This window comes from Enoplosus armatus, chromosome 11 (genome assembly GCF_043641665.1).
Source record: "Enoplosus armatus isolate fEnoArm2 chromosome 11, fEnoArm2.hap1, whole genome shotgun sequence".
NCBI lineage: Eukaryota > Metazoa > Chordata > Actinopteri > Centrarchiformes > Enoplosidae > Enoplosus > Enoplosus armatus.
The window spans coordinates 22,387,478-22,405,886 of NC_092190.1; the positions used below are offsets into that span (position 1 = coordinate 22,387,478).

General features: G+C 41.8%; 1 protein-coding gene across 3 annotated transcripts in view; it reads right to left on the reverse strand.

Moving 5' to 3' along the window:
• The window catches only part of mlphb (melanophilin b), a 32,820-nt gene that overhangs the window by 5,650 nt on the left and 8,761 nt on the right, over nucleotides 1–18,409 (reverse strand). For 2 of the 3 annotated variants that reach the window (XM_070914767.1, XM_070914764.1), the window contains exons 3-10: nucleotides 15,506–15,727; nucleotides 13,717–13,856; nucleotides 9,455–9,510; nucleotides 7,520–7,612; nucleotides 6,243–6,375; nucleotides 5,747–6,000; nucleotides 2,685–2,768; nucleotides 248–550 (exon numbers count right to left, since the gene is read on the reverse strand). In XM_070914767.1, the coding sequence (XP_070770868.1) occupies nucleotides 248–550; nucleotides 2,685–2,768; nucleotides 5,747–6,000; nucleotides 6,243–6,375; nucleotides 7,520–7,612; nucleotides 9,455–9,510; nucleotides 13,717–13,856; nucleotides 15,506–15,727 (1,285 nt within the window). The remainder of the gene's footprint in view (nucleotides 1–247; nucleotides 551–2,684; nucleotides 2,769–5,746; nucleotides 6,001–6,242; nucleotides 6,376–7,519; nucleotides 7,613–9,454; nucleotides 9,511–13,716; nucleotides 13,857–15,505; nucleotides 15,728–18,409) is intronic. The other variant, XM_070914766.1, reaches the window with a different exon arrangement.

Genomic DNA, 18,409 nt, shown 5'->3' on the forward strand with positions numbered 1-18,409 from the left:
TAAACACTAAGGCTGAGCGACTTGATTTATGACCACAGTTTGTGCTTGAACTAGATTCCAGCAGAGGTGGTATGGGATTTCATGAGCCAGGCTTTAAAGTACAGAATGTGCAACAATCCAGATGTGCAGTGTGTTTCAGATGAACTTTCTGGCATTAATTAGCATCGTTAATCCAAGTAAGAATGCTTGTGTGTGAATACAGAATTGTATTTCCCCCTGCTGATGTTCTGCTCGCAGATATCTCTACCTTCTGAGAGTCCGTCAGCTGAGGCTGCTCCTCCTCAAGTCGGGAGACAATGATGCTCGTTCTGGATGTGGGTCTGGTAGGTAGTCTGGTGGGCTTGGCATCCCCGTCTGGGCTCCTCCACGCTGGGATCTCTTGGGAGGAGTGTGGCCCGTTGGACTCGTCCTCCTCAGAGGTTAGGCTGTGGTCACTAATGTTGTCCGTCATCTCATGCAGCTTCTGTCTCAGTTGCTGCTCCTCCAAGTCCACTTCCTCCCACTGAGGAAGAGGAGAGGTGCTGTTTGGAGTCGGAGGAGCCTGGCTGGTCTGTAGGAACAGAGCAGAGAATATGTGATCTATGCCATTAGTGAACGTTAATACTTTGTAGCTTCGTTTTGATTTAAAGCGCTTTGCTTGAGTGAAAGCAGGCGGCGCGGTGCCTCAGTGGTTTAGCACTGATTGTGTTTCCTCTGGGTGCTCCAGTTTTCCTTAGCGTTAACGCTACTCCCAAAGACCAGGAACATGTCCTTAACTAACTACATTACTTTGTGGGATTGCAGATTCTGTTACAGTACATACACTCCATGGGAACCATACTACTATATCAAAGTTTAGAGTAATGTTAGCAGCTTTGTCCTGTCCTTTATTTAATTTGGGAAGGTTTAAACTCAAGTAACTCACTACCTAAGATAAGCCTCTTAAAGATAGTAATACATTCAACGCTTAGCGAACGCTTAATTGCCTGCATGTGACCGACTTTCTGCCCAATGCAGATTGACCAACGTCCCTCCAACCACCACGCCACTGACACGCCTGTGATCTTAAACAGGAACTAGCAGGTCTAGAGGACAAATAGATGGATAATACAGCACATGGATGCGTGAGAACTCTCCTGTTATGATATAAATCAGATGGAAATGAACGCAGACGTGTTGCGCGCAGACTCTGCTCCGACAAAACCGGCGAAACACGTGCTGTATGCCAACTGGTTTAAGTTAAGATGTGGTTTTTGCACACAATTGAAGCAGAATAGGCAGTAATTAGCCGGCGAGCGGAAGTTCTGTTCGTGTACGCTTTGCTGTTTTTGCTGGTGGGCTCATTCGCTGATGATATTGGTGTGGATTTCACAGCTCACGTCCCAATTAAAACCAGACACCGAGCCCACATGGGACATCACTGTTGATGAGAGGAGGATGAATACAAGTAACTGTGTGGCTGTCTTCATTATCAGAATGCCTGAACGACCAGCAGCAAATAGAGATACATCATTATTAGGAAGGAGGGCAGGGAGGGAATAAATAAACATCTTTACCAGCAGGTCACATGCATTCACAAGTTTGAACTGTTGACTGCTATCTGCTACACTGGGAAAGTTGAGCATTGATCTATTTACACATCTAACAGAATGTCAGCATTCAGAGAAATATCTGTTTGTTTAGCTGCTAAATGCTCCACTGTGTTCACCAGCTAGTCGCTAACTTTGTCTGCATTTTAGTGCTGGACAGCTGGCGTGTCTTTCAGAGCCTTTTCACTGAGAGCTGCGTGTTCAACAGTTGTGTCTGGAAATTAGCTTGATGGCAGCGGTGAGGCTGAACCAAAATACATAAAAATACAGATCACTGCAGCTTTATTTTGCAACAATGCCCTTGAAGAGGCCATAACCAATGACGATTTATTCTTCTACAACTATACTAATAAATATCACTGTTCACGCTTCACCAACTTCAACTTGCTAGCAGCAGGAACAAGTACAAAGAAAGTATCGAGCAGACCACCACGCGTCACGTGGTGTCCGCGTGTCCTGCGTTGCCCGAACACGTAGCTACATTTTCGAACAGGTAAATACAAGCTGCAGCCAAACCCTCTGCACATGTATGGAAACATGTGACTCAGGGGTCATTCCAGATTAGTCTGTGAAGATACGGCCAAGTCCCAGTACACAGTCCTGTCATCAGTCCCTTCAGACTTTAATTAACAACAGCTGTGAGCGCTGCAAAGAAGACGGTGCAAGTGCTGTCTGAGGGACGGGACAGGACTGACCGATCGTCGTCTGTTGCTCGGGGACATGCATTTCTGTGGCCAGTGAAGTGTTATGTAAATAAAACTGAATGTCTATAATTAGTACGTTAGTTTCTGCTTTATGTCACGTCTGAGTCTCAGACCAGCTGTTGCTATAGTTACATACATGTAAACATATTCTTGCCAGCTTTTTTAAAATTGTTTTTTATTTCAAATTTCATTCTCCCCGTCATGTAAGACTCTTCATTTACTAACATAAACGACAAAGAAAAGCAGCAAATCCTCACATTTAAGAAGCTGGAACCAGCAAACGTTTGACATTGCTGCTTGAAAAATTATGATTTATCAATTGTGAAAATAGTTAATCCATTTTATTTTCACTCGAATAATCGATTAATTGAGTAATCGTTGCAGCTCCAGGTGTGATATTTAATGGATTTACCTGGTCGTATGTTGAGGTGACCTTCTGCTCTAAGTGGTTCAAGAAGGTCTCAATGGCTGACATGCGTGTGTTCAGGTCAGTGATCTGGAGAAGGACAGGGAGAGTCAGGGAGGCTACAGTCAGACGATGAAGACAAGATATAATAAAGGAAGAAACATTAGCAGGTAATAAGATATCAGAAGCATAGAAAATCATAGTATTAAGGAATATAAACGTTACCACACATATGTAGTTAATAGTTTCTTCAGTAGTACAGTACATTTCATAGTTTACATGGTACTGTTGAAGCCACCCGCATGTCATATGATATCAATTTCACTCAGAATGAACAAAACAGAAATGTGTCTTTCAAAGACAGATGGCCTTCGATTTATTGCCCTCTTGATAAAGTGCATGCTGCACTTTCACATGGCCTCATCAGAGTCTGAGCTCCGAGCCAAATCACCACATCCCCTAATCTGATTTCACAAGAACTGAGAGGATCCTCTCTTAAAAGACAACAGTCCAGATGCAGAGAGGAGGAGAACATCCTGACAGGAAGGGGAAAGAAGAGAAATGGATCAAATCTATTAGAAATGATACTGTATACTGTAGAGTTTCTTTTGCACATGTGAAATGAAATGGATTAATGGTCATACGCAGTAATATTTTTTTCCCTGGGTGCAGAAAGAGTCATATTCAAATCAGGAAGTGAAGCAGACAGCCATCAGACACACTGTGTCTCTGATGTGAAAGGGACTTTCTTGCCCTGAGTTGTGCCTCTCAGACTGCAGTTCCTCTTAGACCATGTCCAAATCCTGCCTCTCTAACCCCTTCATTCCCAGGACTCCAATTACCACGACCCTGTTCCCAACCCTATCCACCTACTCTCATAAAGAAATGGTTTTCTTTGATTGTTGCTGATTTAATCATGAATAGTTAATGATATCAGACAGCTGTACTGATTCAAGCAGAAGCATATCCGTTCTGTCAGACAGGTGTGAGATGGGAGACTGAAATGCAGGTCAGTTAGGTTGAGATCTGGTCTCTGTGAAGGCCATACTGTATGACTCTGTTATGTTGCTCCACTCATTTATGTGGATTTTTCCCGTGAATTTATCATTCGTCTGTATACGCTGTAACTTCGCTCGACACCATTTTCGCCCCACATGTGCCCTGGGCCTGTACAGACTCTGTGCTTGTTGACTCATCCTGACGTCTTGTTCCACAAACATAATCGAATTGGACACGTCACTTGACTTTCAACCTCGCTCGGCGGCTTGAACGCTTTTCAGATCAGAATCGTGCCGTCAGGAAGCGACACCCGTATGCGGGATGAGTAAGCTTGGGCCTCGCAGCCAATGAGACACATCGCGGCTGTTTTTGATGTCTGACAGGCACATGATTGGGCTGTATGTTTCCTGCAGCATCCTGTTTGTGTCTCCCAGTGTGTTGCCCAGCCGTGACACAAGATATCAATCAGCGCAGAGCCAGGTGGGAAAGATAACACCGGCCCTTTTATTGTCATGGCTGCCCACCACCACAGAGCTTAATCACTTCCTTTGTTTTCATGTTCCTTATCTTTAATAGCTACAAACAACATTTGGATTCAGATGTTCCGAGTTATACCTCAATAATCAAACGCGTCCACAGTGTGTCTGACTCAACTCAAAGGCGCATGAACCCAAAACTGGAGGGCACATGAGGACACGCGTAGACTCGCTGATGTTTGACAGCAGTAAGAAAAGCAGCCTACTCAAAGTCATCCAAACTCATGGTAAACAAAGTCTGTTCTTTATCTGCAACAGCGGCGGTTGTTGTGATCCTTTCCAGGGACGGACTCGTATGCTAACACATAAATAGACACTGATGTAATGTGTGTAACCTCCCTCTGATCTCGCAGCTGTCTCCCCTACATCACTCAACGTGTCAGCCTCATGAACTTGTGTGTGTGTGTGTGTGTTAGAGTTCCAGCATGTGCTGCTAGAACAACCTGGAATATCAAAAGGAAAGGATCCGTTTGTTAGTGACTCCAAGCCACAATTAATTATTCTACGGATCGTTATCATACACAGAGTTTTGTGTCAAATCATTCTACTTTCTTGCAACCCAAACAATACATTTTTTAGAGTAAGAGTTTAGTTTATGGCCTCACCTTACCCTTTATTGCTCATTTTAATGAAGCAAATTCCTTCCAGCACGCCATGTTGCAGTGAGCTCAGAGCTATACCATGTGGTCAAATAGTCGCTAGTTGAGTTTTTCTCCTTGTCCTTTCTTTCCATGAATATACTACATAGTAAAGCAGAAGTACTTACAATACTCCTATATCGGGATAGTAATATTTTAGAATACTTATATTAAATTGAATTATTATACATACGGACAGCTTGTCCCCTACCAACAAGTCCAATAAAAAAGGATTGTTGTCCTCCTTCTAGAGACTTTAGAGACTTTTAAACTGTGCTAAGGAAAACCAATCTTGATTAAACTTTTATAACTTTTAATACGTCAATAAAGTTGTTTGATATCAGACATCTTTGCAGTGATGGGAAATGATTGGAGGTTGAACATTGTGAACTTTCTAATTCCTAATGTGTGTATGTGTGTATGTGTGCAGAATAGATGTGGGTGATACCACAACATTGTTTTTTTATCATTAAAAGCAGCTAATGTGCTGTTATGTAGGTGATAAAACATATGTCATGATTTATGAGCTGAATGCATCACTAATAGGCTATTTCAGGAAATATTTGAATCACTGCCAACTAATTTGCCAAACCTGGTCGTTTAATTTTACTATTAAATGTTTAATTACTTACATCACTTACAATCATGTGCATGTTAAAACACAAGGCAATTTCTAATGGTAAATAACAAAAGTTTACTGTGTGACTTGCACAAAGAAGAGTGTTCAGAACGTAGTCTAACATGAGACGGATCCATTTTTTTTTTGGTATTGATCCTATTGACACTAGTATTGATACTTTAGTATTGGTAGTATCAATACATTGGGGATCTATCCGCCCACCCCAATGTAATGAAGACTTTATATGATGACTGAAGATATGAATATGAATCATACCTGTGGTGGAGGGTTCGGGGAGTTCAGGCTCTCCTGGGAGGCGTGTCTGCAGGGGCCCGGGTGAGACTGGTAGAGAGCGTAGGGCCGGCAGTGGTCATCCTCCTCCTCCTCCTCCTCCTCCTCCTCTGAGTTATCAGGGCCGGGCAGGTAGCTGCCCCGGGGGCCACAAGCACTACCGCTGCCACATGAGGAGTAGCTGAGCTGGGAGATGGAGCGAGATGGAGTAGTTCGGTTGTCTGGGTACGCAAGGTCATCTGGAAGAGGATCAATCATTAAATAGAATGAGCAACACTGCTGCTAAGTGGCTAACTAGGTATGGACTAAGTATGGATATGGGTTCCTTAATGTGACTTGCTCCTGTTGTGGTTCTACTAGAAATGTCTTCTTTTGTCTACATGCTGCACATGTGAGTTTGCCGTTTTTAACCCCCATGTACTTTAGTGGCGTTTGCTGAAACCATTTAGATGACCTGAGAAGCGTTTTCTCCTTTCTTTACCGTGCATTCCCAGGTCCAGACCTTTACGTTGCTCCTTCAAAATCTGGTGGAAAACGGAGGCCATATCAGCCTCGGCCAGCAGTGACTCCCTCACACCCACATCCATGTTCATGATGTCATGTGAGACTGGGGCCTACGAATGAGGATGGAGAGTGGTGAGTGCTATTGTGACAAATTGTTGATCGGTTCAAAGGAGCTAATGATGCTGTTTCAGGCTGAGGGAGAAGGTGGGTGAAGACATTGGGGTTGTCACAATAACTAAATAAAGTGAAGGTAAGAAATAATAACATGTATAATAAGAGAACCTACACATTTGGCTATTGCCTTTATGCATGTGGTTGGTGAGTAGATTAAAGCTGGGGTGCAGAACTTTTGTCTCCCCCTTCTGGCGCATGCCTACAGGTTTTTCCGTAGCCCAGAGTCATGTAAATATTAAAACTCGCAGTTTGTCTCTCTGTATTTACCATGGATATGTTATATTTACATTCTAATTGCCCGCCAAGAACTTCCTAGACCTATCTGAAGTCTATGGGAACCATGTGATGAACCATATGGTTTCTCCCCCCATACATGAAACCAATCACTGCCGGTGCACCAGCACGGGAACGTCGCCACAGACACCAGATTTAAAAACTCAGGTGTACCGTGAAATACAGAGAGATTTGCCTGGCTGTGATAGGGTTAACCAGCATTGTGTGAGGTCATTTGAATGTAACAGAGGCTCATTTATATGTAAAAGTCCTGCACTCCAGCTTTAAGTAACCAGACATAAAATCATTAATGGTGACACATATTCTTATTCATGCTCCTCTGCTCATCAAAACTTGGCTTTCACAGTTGATCAGATTTATTTTGAAGACATAAACACAGGAGACTGAAGACTCTATTTCCCATGTGATCACCAAATGATACAGCCACTGTGACTTGGTTTCCTGCCACTTGAGTCTCTTTACATTTGGTAAAATGCTGTCTGGTCATAGCATTCTGTTAATGAGCCGACAAGACGTGTTAGCGTCTCTGCACACAAAGCATGCACATTTGGATGTACACAATGAGTTCACTGTGGCCAGATACGAGAATGAATAACGACAGTGCTCAACACTAATGTAATATTGTCTAGCCAAACCAGACAATGTTTGGCCAAGAAAGAAAACAGAAACAAGTTAAAGATGAAACAGACAAAGGGCCCTCTGTCTGTTTCTTCTTTAACTTGTATGAAGGCATGCAGATTAGTTGGGTTTGGGGAAGAGCTGGTTCTGGGGTTGCCCAGCCTTTACCTGATTTGACCGTCGTCTTGATTCGATGGAGTAATCAGAGCCCAGCTCGAATTCAAAGGGGTCGACAGTTAGCCGCCTTTTGGCCTTTTTCATCTTTGGAGAGCATAAAGGGAAACACCAACAGAGAGCGGAGAGTAAAGAGGTAAGAAGGATGATTAAAGTGTAGACACCGAGGAAATGAGAGGAAGGATTCAGAACCAAAGACTTCTCACATTGAGACACTGTTTTCTCCAAAGCATGAGAAACTATACTTATTATTACTGTATGGGCGTCATTTTATATTATCAAAAAGAAACGATTCACGCTAATCATGGAGAACATTAGCCCCCAGTTTGTTCCTCTCATGCATTACCATTACATTTGAGTCACATACCAGAAGGACAATTAACACTCACTGTCATTCTGAAGGTGTTGCTAGAGTCCTCAAAGACCATCGGGATAAAGAATATTCTATTAGCCTGATGCACAATAAAAAATGACATATGTCCTACATACACCAATATAACTAATAATACAATTTAAACTTTTGGTCCACATCGTACAAATTGAGCATGTTGCTGGGACAACTTGGGAAATGGGTTAAAAATCTTTTTTTATTATGCAGCAAATAGGATATTTTTTTCCCGGAAAAACAGATGCTCAGTGCTGTGATTTAACTGAAATGTTATTACATGAGAGGCACAACCACGGGCAAGGAGAAAATCTGCTATGCTATTTGCCTATGAGGCCTAAAAAGACCTTTCAGATCCAGGTGCAAGCCCTATGTTGTTGACAGAGGATCCACTCTACCCAAGAATCCTGGAGCATCCTGTAGGTGCATTGTGACTTCTCTGAGTCGGTGAAAATGAAAGGAAAGTTCCCTTACAAGGATCAGTGAGGTGTTTCAAAAGGCAGTACTCTGTTTGAAACAGTAGATGGCACTCTCTCTGAGTGAAAATCAAACGAGGGACGCAGGAAGCAACACTTTGCCTCTTTTTGTAACATCCATCAAAAGTCCAGTCGTGTAAGTTATAAATAAAACCTTAATCTGTAGTCACATTGGAAACAAAGACAAGTCATCCAGAGACCCAGCAGAGCCCAGGAGTCCTGTCAACATTTCTTCTACTCAGCAGCCGCTGCAGTGATTGAAAATAAACAAAGCTTAGCTCCCTCATTATACAGAGACTGTGGTATAAACAATAGTAGTTTTGGTTTTATGATGAATTCCAGTGGACTCTGTGCCCCCCTTTTTTTTTTACAATCTCAGGACTTGAACCAGAGGCTCTTTCAACTCTGCTCAGACCCTTTTATGTGTGCGATTATGTGTGACAGCCTGGTATTTACCCACAATACACCGCTGCCAGTGCCGGTTGGACCGTGCCTAACCTTAATCATCACATGCTGTCAAAGCATTCCAGTTGTTGACAGGGGCCGGCCTAAATCACATAGATAACCCGTGCAGAAAACACCTCTGCTTTGATAAAGATAGCCGCTGACCACAGCAGAGCCTTGAAAATGTTATTTCAAAAAAAACATATGCACGCAAAATGCTGATTTGAACTCGAATGGAATCGTCTGTTTCGCAGATGAGCTTTGATTCCCCTCACTAAAACATCTTTTAATGAAGATGAACCAGGTATTGGCTGCAGGTTTCCACGTGTCGAGGTCTCAACTTGAATCAGCAGTGAAAGACACCAGAGCTACTTCTGTTCCGCTGTCTTGACTGCAAATTGATATTGGCTTCTTGCTTTATGATGCGTTTCACTGGAATGCTTTCCGCTGGCCACACACTCACTAAAACTTAAGTACCTACAAAATAGCTGTAAGATGCCTATTTATTTAATGTTTTCAACAAGCAAACAAAGGTTAAGCAGTTCATAAGAAAGCACAAGCATGGGAAAGAACCACATGTTCTTCAACCATGAGAGAAAATGATAATAAAATGTGTTGCCGTACCCCTTCGTAGTGTTGTGAATCTGTTCCGTCCATACTGTGCTCCTCATATCCATCTGCTGATGAAGAAAGCAGACATGTCAATGTTAACCTAAAGCTCCTTTGGAATAACTGAATGACAACATACTGTGCAATAAGGCTGAATCACACCTCTCTCAAACCAGCTAGATAAGTCTTAACCCCTTGACCCTGAGTCTTTTCAGCAAGATGCACCCTGTACGGCAACAAATCAAAGGCTTTTTTAATTTCCACCTGGCAAAAGAAGGAACATTGTGTGTTTTCAGCTCCTCTTTATGAGAGTGTTCATGAGTGAGTTGCATTTCTACATTACAGTTCCCTCCTGAACACAGAGAGAGAGAGAGAGAGAGGAGGGGGAGACTGGGAAAACAACAGAACCTGCAGAGAGAAGCAAAAGTTCACGAATGAGCCTCCCAGATCAACAGATAGAGTTGAAAGCTTATGTAGAACATGCACATTACAGACTGATGAGCTACTGCACTACTTCTCTATCATTTCCAACATGAATTAATTATATAGACCTTTGCCACATGACTGATTTGCAGACAAAATGTACAGATGGACACTAAAAAGTAGCATAATAATAGTAATAATTCCCACTACACACACACACAAACCTTGTTGACTCTCCCTGACTAAACCTTCCCTGGCTCTGCTCTTCTACTCTTCATATGCCAAGGTGAATAAAAACCAGCACCTTTTGGTCGGTTCCCAAGCCACTGTACTCACTGTATGAGTACTGTACTGTACTGTACTCAAAGCTGCAAGGTCTGGTTGGATCATTTTAATAGTCTAATGAGAATATTCAACACTGAGACTAAATTACAAATGACCCTGATTTACATTTTCATGTTTGTATGTTTACAATGACCATCTAGAACATTCTGACTGCATTTTATTGTAAGTAATCTAGGCAGCATACTAGCTATCAAACACTGATGTGACATAATGGATCTAAAAAAGACCCCACACACATGGATTAAGCCTCTAAGTGGTCCCAGCAGGAAAACAATGTGTGGGCTCAAATTGACTTTGAATTTGGTGAAACATGACAAGGAAACAGGTAATGGGGTTAAGTGCTATATAAATGCAGCCATTTACCATTTTAGCCATTTATATCATATATATGGTTGGTAATCCAGCCTTGAAAATTACTCCAAAATGTCTCATTGGTGCACAAATGGTATAATGTGAGCAGCATAAAGCTGGACTGTATGTGACTGAAAATGTCTGACCAGGGCCATAGCCAGAGCTCATGAGTCCAATCATGTACATTTTCAAAAAATAATACAAAAACTTTTGCTAGATCTTGGCTCAAATAGTCATTGCACGTTTATTTAATTATTTTTAGCCATGCTAGCGGCATTGGCTCGAGCGATGCCACTGTCAGTTGGTCGGTTGGTCGGTGGGAAATATCTCAAATGACTGGATAGATTACCATGACACCATGATGGTCTCCAGAGGATGAATCCCATGACCTTTCATCTAGCACCATCAAAATGTTTTTGTCTGTGACCAAATACCTGCCAAACTAATGACATTCCCATCAGCCTCAGCTGTACTTGGTAAATGGCAAACATTAAACCTGCAGTGCTAAACATCAGCATGTTAGCATTGCAACTGGGAGCATGTTAGCATGTAGCTCAAAGCACTGGAGTGCCTAAGAACAGTCTCACAGAATGGCTAGCAAGGCTGTGGTCTTGTTTTTAGGTTACCTGGGGTAAGATCAGGTAAAAAGCACCAAACTGTTGATTAAAAGGAAAAGAAGGATAAATTACATTAAAATCAAAAGCGATATCTTTCTGTCAACAATATCAGGCGTTAGTTAGTTTAGTTGAAAGAAGACATGGCTTATTTAGTTGTGTTTAATTACAATACCCCTGATATGACTTGGTTGTATTAATTACCTTCTAACCCTCATCTTCTACAATAGAAAATGAATGAGGTTAGGTTTGCAATTTTGCCGTTCAGTAACTATAATAAATAGCTCAGCAAATTGGGATAATTCAGGTAGTCCTTACTTTCCACATAAAATAATGAGAAGCAGCAGTAGCACAATTAAACTCAGGAGCTGGGGTTAGCCAGCTAATTAAGTGAACTAAATCCTTTTTTATGCTGCATATGTGAACAAAGACTCTGTTGTAGGCATCAGTGTTACATCTCCCCATGTGCACAAAGACACTGCACACATAGGATGACACCCTCCGAGCTTTGGGGGCCCAACGGACCACAGCAGAATATATACAGTAAAAAGACAGCGAAAGACTGTGTGTGTGTGTGTGTGTGTGTACAGTCATGCATGTTGAATGTATTCCAGGTGGTCACATGAGTGTCTACATGTCATGAGTCGCTGATCACTTTAAACATAATGCATCTGTTAGCACGCATATTTATGAGTGTGCTTCATAACTACAACTCACATCTGGGCAACACTCTGCGAGCCGGATTCCACATAAATACATGACAAACAAAAGTTTTGTTCTCTCTCCCTCTTTCTGCTTCTGGTCGGCGGAGCTCTGCAGGACTGGATCCTTCAATTCCAGGCACAGAATGGGAGACATGTGACTGGATGATCACAAGGCCCTCAGGGCTAAGCCAGCCAACCAACTCGCTCTGTATCCTTTCCCAAAATCCTCGAGGGTGACTCAGCATAAGCAGTACCAGGAGTCCCGACTGTCTCCTCATAATTCATTGATCTCCTGATGGTATGATCTCACTTGGAGACCTGCTGTGTATAACAATGCTTAAAGCTGATATTCAGAGCGCTTCAAGGGCACACTCTGGGTGTGGCCAGAGGATATTGGCAATGCTGTGTGAGCAAAAGTGCTGGAAAGGTTTTGATGAAGCCTCGTACCGTCACTGTATTAGACTTTAAACACGAGCCGCAAACATAAACAGGACTGTTCACCACATTAGTATTTCCGGTAATAATGTCTCAAGACCTACAGCAGTGAGTGTAAATGTCCCACAAGGCTGAGCTTCCAAGCGCACTGGTCAGTTAAGGACAAAAACCTGATACTGGAGGACCTGGGCCGAGCTGTATCCAGGACCGGGACACTAGTCTTTGACAGCACGCGGCCTCACAGCTGTGAAGAACCAGAGCCGGAAAAACAGGAAAGATGGAAGAGATTAAATCCCTGTGACAGATTTGGCAGCCTGCAGAGGACTGCCTTCTGTCTGAAAATCTATCTTTCTATCTGTGACACACTGTCACAAAAATGAAATGTCTCATAGACAGGTGGGTGACAAATTAAAGGAAAACAGCAACACGAAGTGCCGCCAGGAGCTGCCAGAACAGGCTCAGTGCTCCGAGTTATAGATTTTCCAAATGTGTGGAGCAGTAAGAAGATATTCCCTAATTTGGTGTTTTTTTTTATGATAGTGGGGGGAACTGTCTAATCTCCCGTAGGTGTTCCTTTGAGTTAGTATTTGGTGATTTCAAAGGCAAAAGCATAGCAGTCTGATAAAGTCTGTACTACTTGCGTGAACTTGAAAAACCTATATTTTGCTGTTCACTGGGATAACGTTGGCTGTCCTCACTTCACAAAAATGCATTACAAAGTCCAATTCTTGAACTTGAACTTGAAAATCGACACAATTCACACATGTGATGCACCTGTCATGGTGATGACCAGTTTTCAAATGCTGGTGTGTGATTCGAAACACTGATACTGTACATATTTTCCATGCAAGTTACAGTACAGTATGCAGCTGTTGAATCCTCCTCCTTGAAGCCTTTCATTTATTGGGGATTTCTTATGGTAAGCTCAAGCAGACTTCCAGCAGACTCAACGTCTGACCTGCAGCACCTCCTGAGGGCTTGTAAAGAAACGAGTGGAACAGATGTAATTTTGTTAAGGTCGCCCCTTCAAAGTAACCTCGACCCGAGACCTGATATTCTACCACTTTTGTAACCTTTGATTAGCACTGCTTCACATTCATACAGACACTTCTACAGTTGACGTAACTACAGTTTTTGACTCTTGTCCACTGAGCAGCTTCAGTCAGCCGGTGCAGTCTTAATCTCTACCCTGAAAGGCCTCAAGGACAGTATTTGTTCAGTAAAGGGGTGTTACTCATTAACTTACCACACACCGATTTGGATCACGGATCACTTTTATGTTGCATTATGTTGGGAAACCTCTGAAACCTTTCAAAAACCAATTTAGTAACAAATCCTTGCATTTATTTTCTGTACAGAAAACTACCCACAAAGGCACCATGATAATAAAAATGGGACTCCTCACCTTCAAGGCCATTCTGAGAGCAACTGTGTTCTCCGCTCAACCTCTTGAAGAGCGATCGCATCACCTTGGCACTGCCGAAGCGCTTGAATCGGGCACGAACGTTTTCGTGGTACCACTCCAAAGTACCGATCTTAAGGACCCTGTCAAAGGAAACAGAGGAGACAAAACAGGTACTAATGACTAATGAAGAGGACTGACAAGGACAAGGATATGCCGCTTGTGTCGCATAAAGCAAGAGCAAAAAATGATTTGCGCTGGTGAACAAACAATATTATGAAGCATCTAATGCGTAAAGTTTGCAGCTTTAAGTATGAGATGCATACCATGATATCTTCCAGACACTGGCTGAGTTCAGTGAAAGGTATGATGGTTACAGTAAAAGAGATCTTGTCCGTTGAAACTGCCAAAACATCCATCAAAGGCTGTGTGTGCTGTCAAAGCATGCTGGAGCAAAGACACTGAGCCTTTAACTGCTCACTAGGTATGAGTTGCTCTGGTCAAGATAATTAGCGAAATGAAAAAAATGTAAACATGTCACATGTCCACGGGGACCAGGAAAGCACTTTGCTGAATGAATGAATTATTAGTTATCTGTAGCTGTAGATATTTATTATTCATGTTATCCAGATTGAGCATGTTTGGCCTATTTCAGAGACGCGTAACTCACATACTACACTCAAACAGATATGCAGACCTCAGTTGAACTCAGGGTCAAACCAAAGCATTTGTCCACTAGCTGCTGACAGGCTTACAAATATATTGATTACCGGAAGAGCTTTCACGCCCAAAATCAATCACCTTCAGTATAATCTTCAGTCACAGGTTATTCTGCATTGTGTTAGCATGGTTAAAGGCATGTCAGCAGAGATAACCAATGATGTTCTGAGGCATTGATTAAATGTATTTATGCATGTTTCACCATACAGGGAACATTCAGTATATTGAGAGATAAATGATTTGGAGCATCCTTTCCCAACCCTCTCAACATGAGGTTGCCTGATATGCAAATGGTGTTGCATGAAGTTGGATTTTGTGGCATGACCTGGCATTGAGTGCAACTGTAGTGAAGTAAGCCTTCCTGTGACGCACAGTAAGATGCTAAGCTAGCAGACAGTTTGACAGGGTAAGTGACTCATTCAGCTGCGATGTGATCTCTGAAAGACCAAGAGGGGAGTTCACAGTGGTGACAAAGCACACTTAAAAAAGTACGGGTCCCTTTGCAAGCTTTTGTTGCCTTTGTCTTCCTTTCAATTAAAACATTGTTTAAATTACTTTAAATCTCGTGAGGTCTCCCTCTTTGTCTAGCTCACTGAGCCTGGGCTGTGACAAATGGGGGAGACCACACAAGATTTAAAGTAATTTAAACAAGGCAAAGGTAATAAATTAATCTGTAGTCTGCAAGTCAGTGGTGAATGCAATGCTGAATGTATGTGCAGTGTTGTAAAGGCAAAACCAAACCAAAAGACCAAATGATGATGGTAGGAGAGAGAGAGAGAAGACAGAGTAGAAAAATGTGTACTGTATGTAGAATTTGTGAAGTCATCCATATTTTCAAATTTGGGAAAACAGGTCAGTGGCAAACACCTGTCAATCAAGCAAACATGCTCCGAAATGTACCTCTCTACTACCTCTTGACGCAACCAGTTTTCCTGTTTCCAGACAGAAGGTGACACTTTTTGAACGGATCTCTACGAGAGACATTTTGGAAAGTATTTGCAGCTTTTGGCCATGGTGCTGCCCTCACTTTGAATGACTACATGTTTCAGTTTTTAAATGTGTTATTTCCTACCTGGCCATGCGACAGGGATCACACACCCAGCCCAGCTCCTTCTTGTTGTAGCGACTGCAGGACTTGCAGATGTAGAGCTGGCAGTCCAGACACTGACGCTTGCTGTTGACCAGGAACTTGAAGGGCTGGAGACAACGAATACAGTGCGACTCGGTCAGGCTGGTCTGGTTGCCCAACAATTCCCTCTTGGTGTCTTCTTTTTCAATCTTGGTCTTTAGCTCTCTGAAAAAGACAAGGTTGGAGATACGGAAGAATGAAAGCATGGTTGAACAAGTGCACTTCATTTTCTTTAGAAATACTCTGCGTAGCCACCTGTACAAATAAGGCAAGTATAACAACAATAAACTCATCTTCCAGATACTCATTTCACATCTGGTATCATATCAAAAGTAAAAGCTACACAAATGGCCCCTGTCATTTATCTCCTTCTCGCCAGAGAACATTATGAATTCTACTGTATGACTTAACCTCGTCAAAAACATTTATTCATCATTTATTGCATTAATGTGTTTGTAAAGAGACGCACCATGTGTTGAAAAGCATGGAAAAACATTTGAGCTGAGCTGGCAAAAAGTGAGACAAAACCCAGCTGTTCACTACAAAAGAGATGAGTGTGTTTCTTGAAGGAAAATGACTATAACGCATCATTGAGTGAACATGGCAAGCAAGAGTAAACACAGTGTCCTATATTGACTTTCTAACAGGACTTGTTGCACTTACATGTCTTCATTGTGCCAACGTCACCATCTGATGTGCTGGGCAGGTTAATTAAACACTGGGAGTTATTTGCAAATGGTCTTTGACCAAAGTCTGTATTTGAAATTTAAGCAGGGTTGATACTGTAGGTCTACTGCAAACTAATATCTTGTACATAGTAGCACAGTAGATACGGTTGCAACACTAACAATGCTGCTTTATTATGGCTGCAGAAATAAGTGCTAAATAAATCTTTTTGAATGTGCACATTGGAACAGGAAATTGTTTTGTTCCGAGTCCAGACTGACTTGAAACTGGGTCTGCACACTGTTTACTCAGCCAAATTTGGTACCATCATAACTGCACAAAGACCAAAACCAAAACCTGAGCTCACTTTATCTGGCGCCAGCACTAATATATCTGGAGAGGCCACACAGAAACACTGAGCAGAGGGATCAACTGTGGTTTGCAAAGAAATAATTCCAATACGTAACTTGGTGAAAATCACAAATGGCCATTTCTTTTTATGTATGTGTACATAAAGTAAGACAGCTTCAGAGTTGTTGGTAGGCGTGTTTTTTGAGCTTTGGACAGAAGGCTGGCTGTATCCCCCTGACTGCAGTATTTCTGCTAAGCTAAGCTAACCATGTCCTACACTACTCATCTCACTCCCAGAAACAAAGCGAAGAAGCACATTTCCCCCAAAATGTTTATATAATAACTGTGCAGCTGTCATTGAAAACGTATGAAAGTGAATTTCTTATTACTTACTCACTTTTTGTTTTTACAGCTAAAAAAAAACCAACAAACCTTTTAGCGTTTCATTATACAGACATTTTATGAGTCAAAATGCTGGCTGACAAACGTGAAGAGATGGTTGTCAGCGCGCGGATGGCAACACATGGCTTCATCTTGGCAACTTCGTGTAAACATTATGTCAGCCTTGTTACAGGGAAAAGTGGGTAAAGGCAGAAAACACTGCAGCACTTCTCCAGGAAACATTTAGTGCTACGGTTACAAATAAAAAAAAAATGATTAAGACGGGTGAGGTTTAGCTTTACTGTGCATGTCCTCTTGATTTAGACCATTCATTTAACTGTAAATGAGCAAAGTGTTCGACTAAACAAATGTTTAGTGACCTTTTGAGTGACATGGGTGTGCTTGAATGTGTTTATTTTTATATACTACTCAATATAATTACCCACAGTATGCAAGTATCTGTACATTAATGTAGCCTGTGTATGTGCAGCATACCTATAGGCCCATTTCTGTAATTTCTGCCCTACTTGTTTAGTGACTTCCTGAAACGCACTTGCATGCCTTTGTTTGTTCCAGTGTCTCGGGGTGGCAACACTCAAAGTTAAGTAAATACTGGTTTTGTTGGAGCCTCATATTATATATGAGAAACACTAGAAGCTCGCCCTGGTATGAGAAAAAGCAGGAAAACTGTGGTTGGTTGGTGGCAGACACAAAGTTCTCACTAATGATGGGTTGTAATGAGTTACTTACAAACACACCTTACAGTCACATTATATATATATATATATATATATATATATATATATATATATATATATACAGTTAGCAAAAACCTCTATTCCAGACTTTAATTTATTTTCCTTCATATAAATCAACATTTACTTTGTTCCAAACTCTGAGTTAGCAGAGGAGAAATAGCAGAAAAGTGACTTTCTTTCTTGAAATCTTCTCACTACATTAATTTTGTCTTTTATAAATGAGTAAAATTGCGCTCAGTGGTGATATATAAAAGCACTCTGTCTTCAGCTCATAATTAATACCCGTTTAATGCAGTAAGTGCTGCAATAATGTCAGTCAAATTCTACTTTAAGAAGCCAAATCCTTTTCAAACAAACACGTCTTTCCTCTCCTCTGTGTGACTTGGCGGGAAATGACTTCATTGCTGACGATTCTCTTCACCAAAGTTTGAGGCAAACTTGTGCTGATTGTTGGAAAAGCAACAGTCTCACTCAGCGCTGCCAGATGCTGACAGTAGCAGAGAGGAAAAATTCAGATAACAAATCCCGAATGTCACACAGCGTGGGTGGAGTCTGGCAAAAACACACACAGAGGATGAGAGGATGCTTATTGTTTATTAAAGCTTTTTTTAGGCCATGCTTTTTAAATCATAGCCCAGATCATGGGGATAAATGGGATACTTTGTAAGTATCCCATAAACTTTTGCAGATA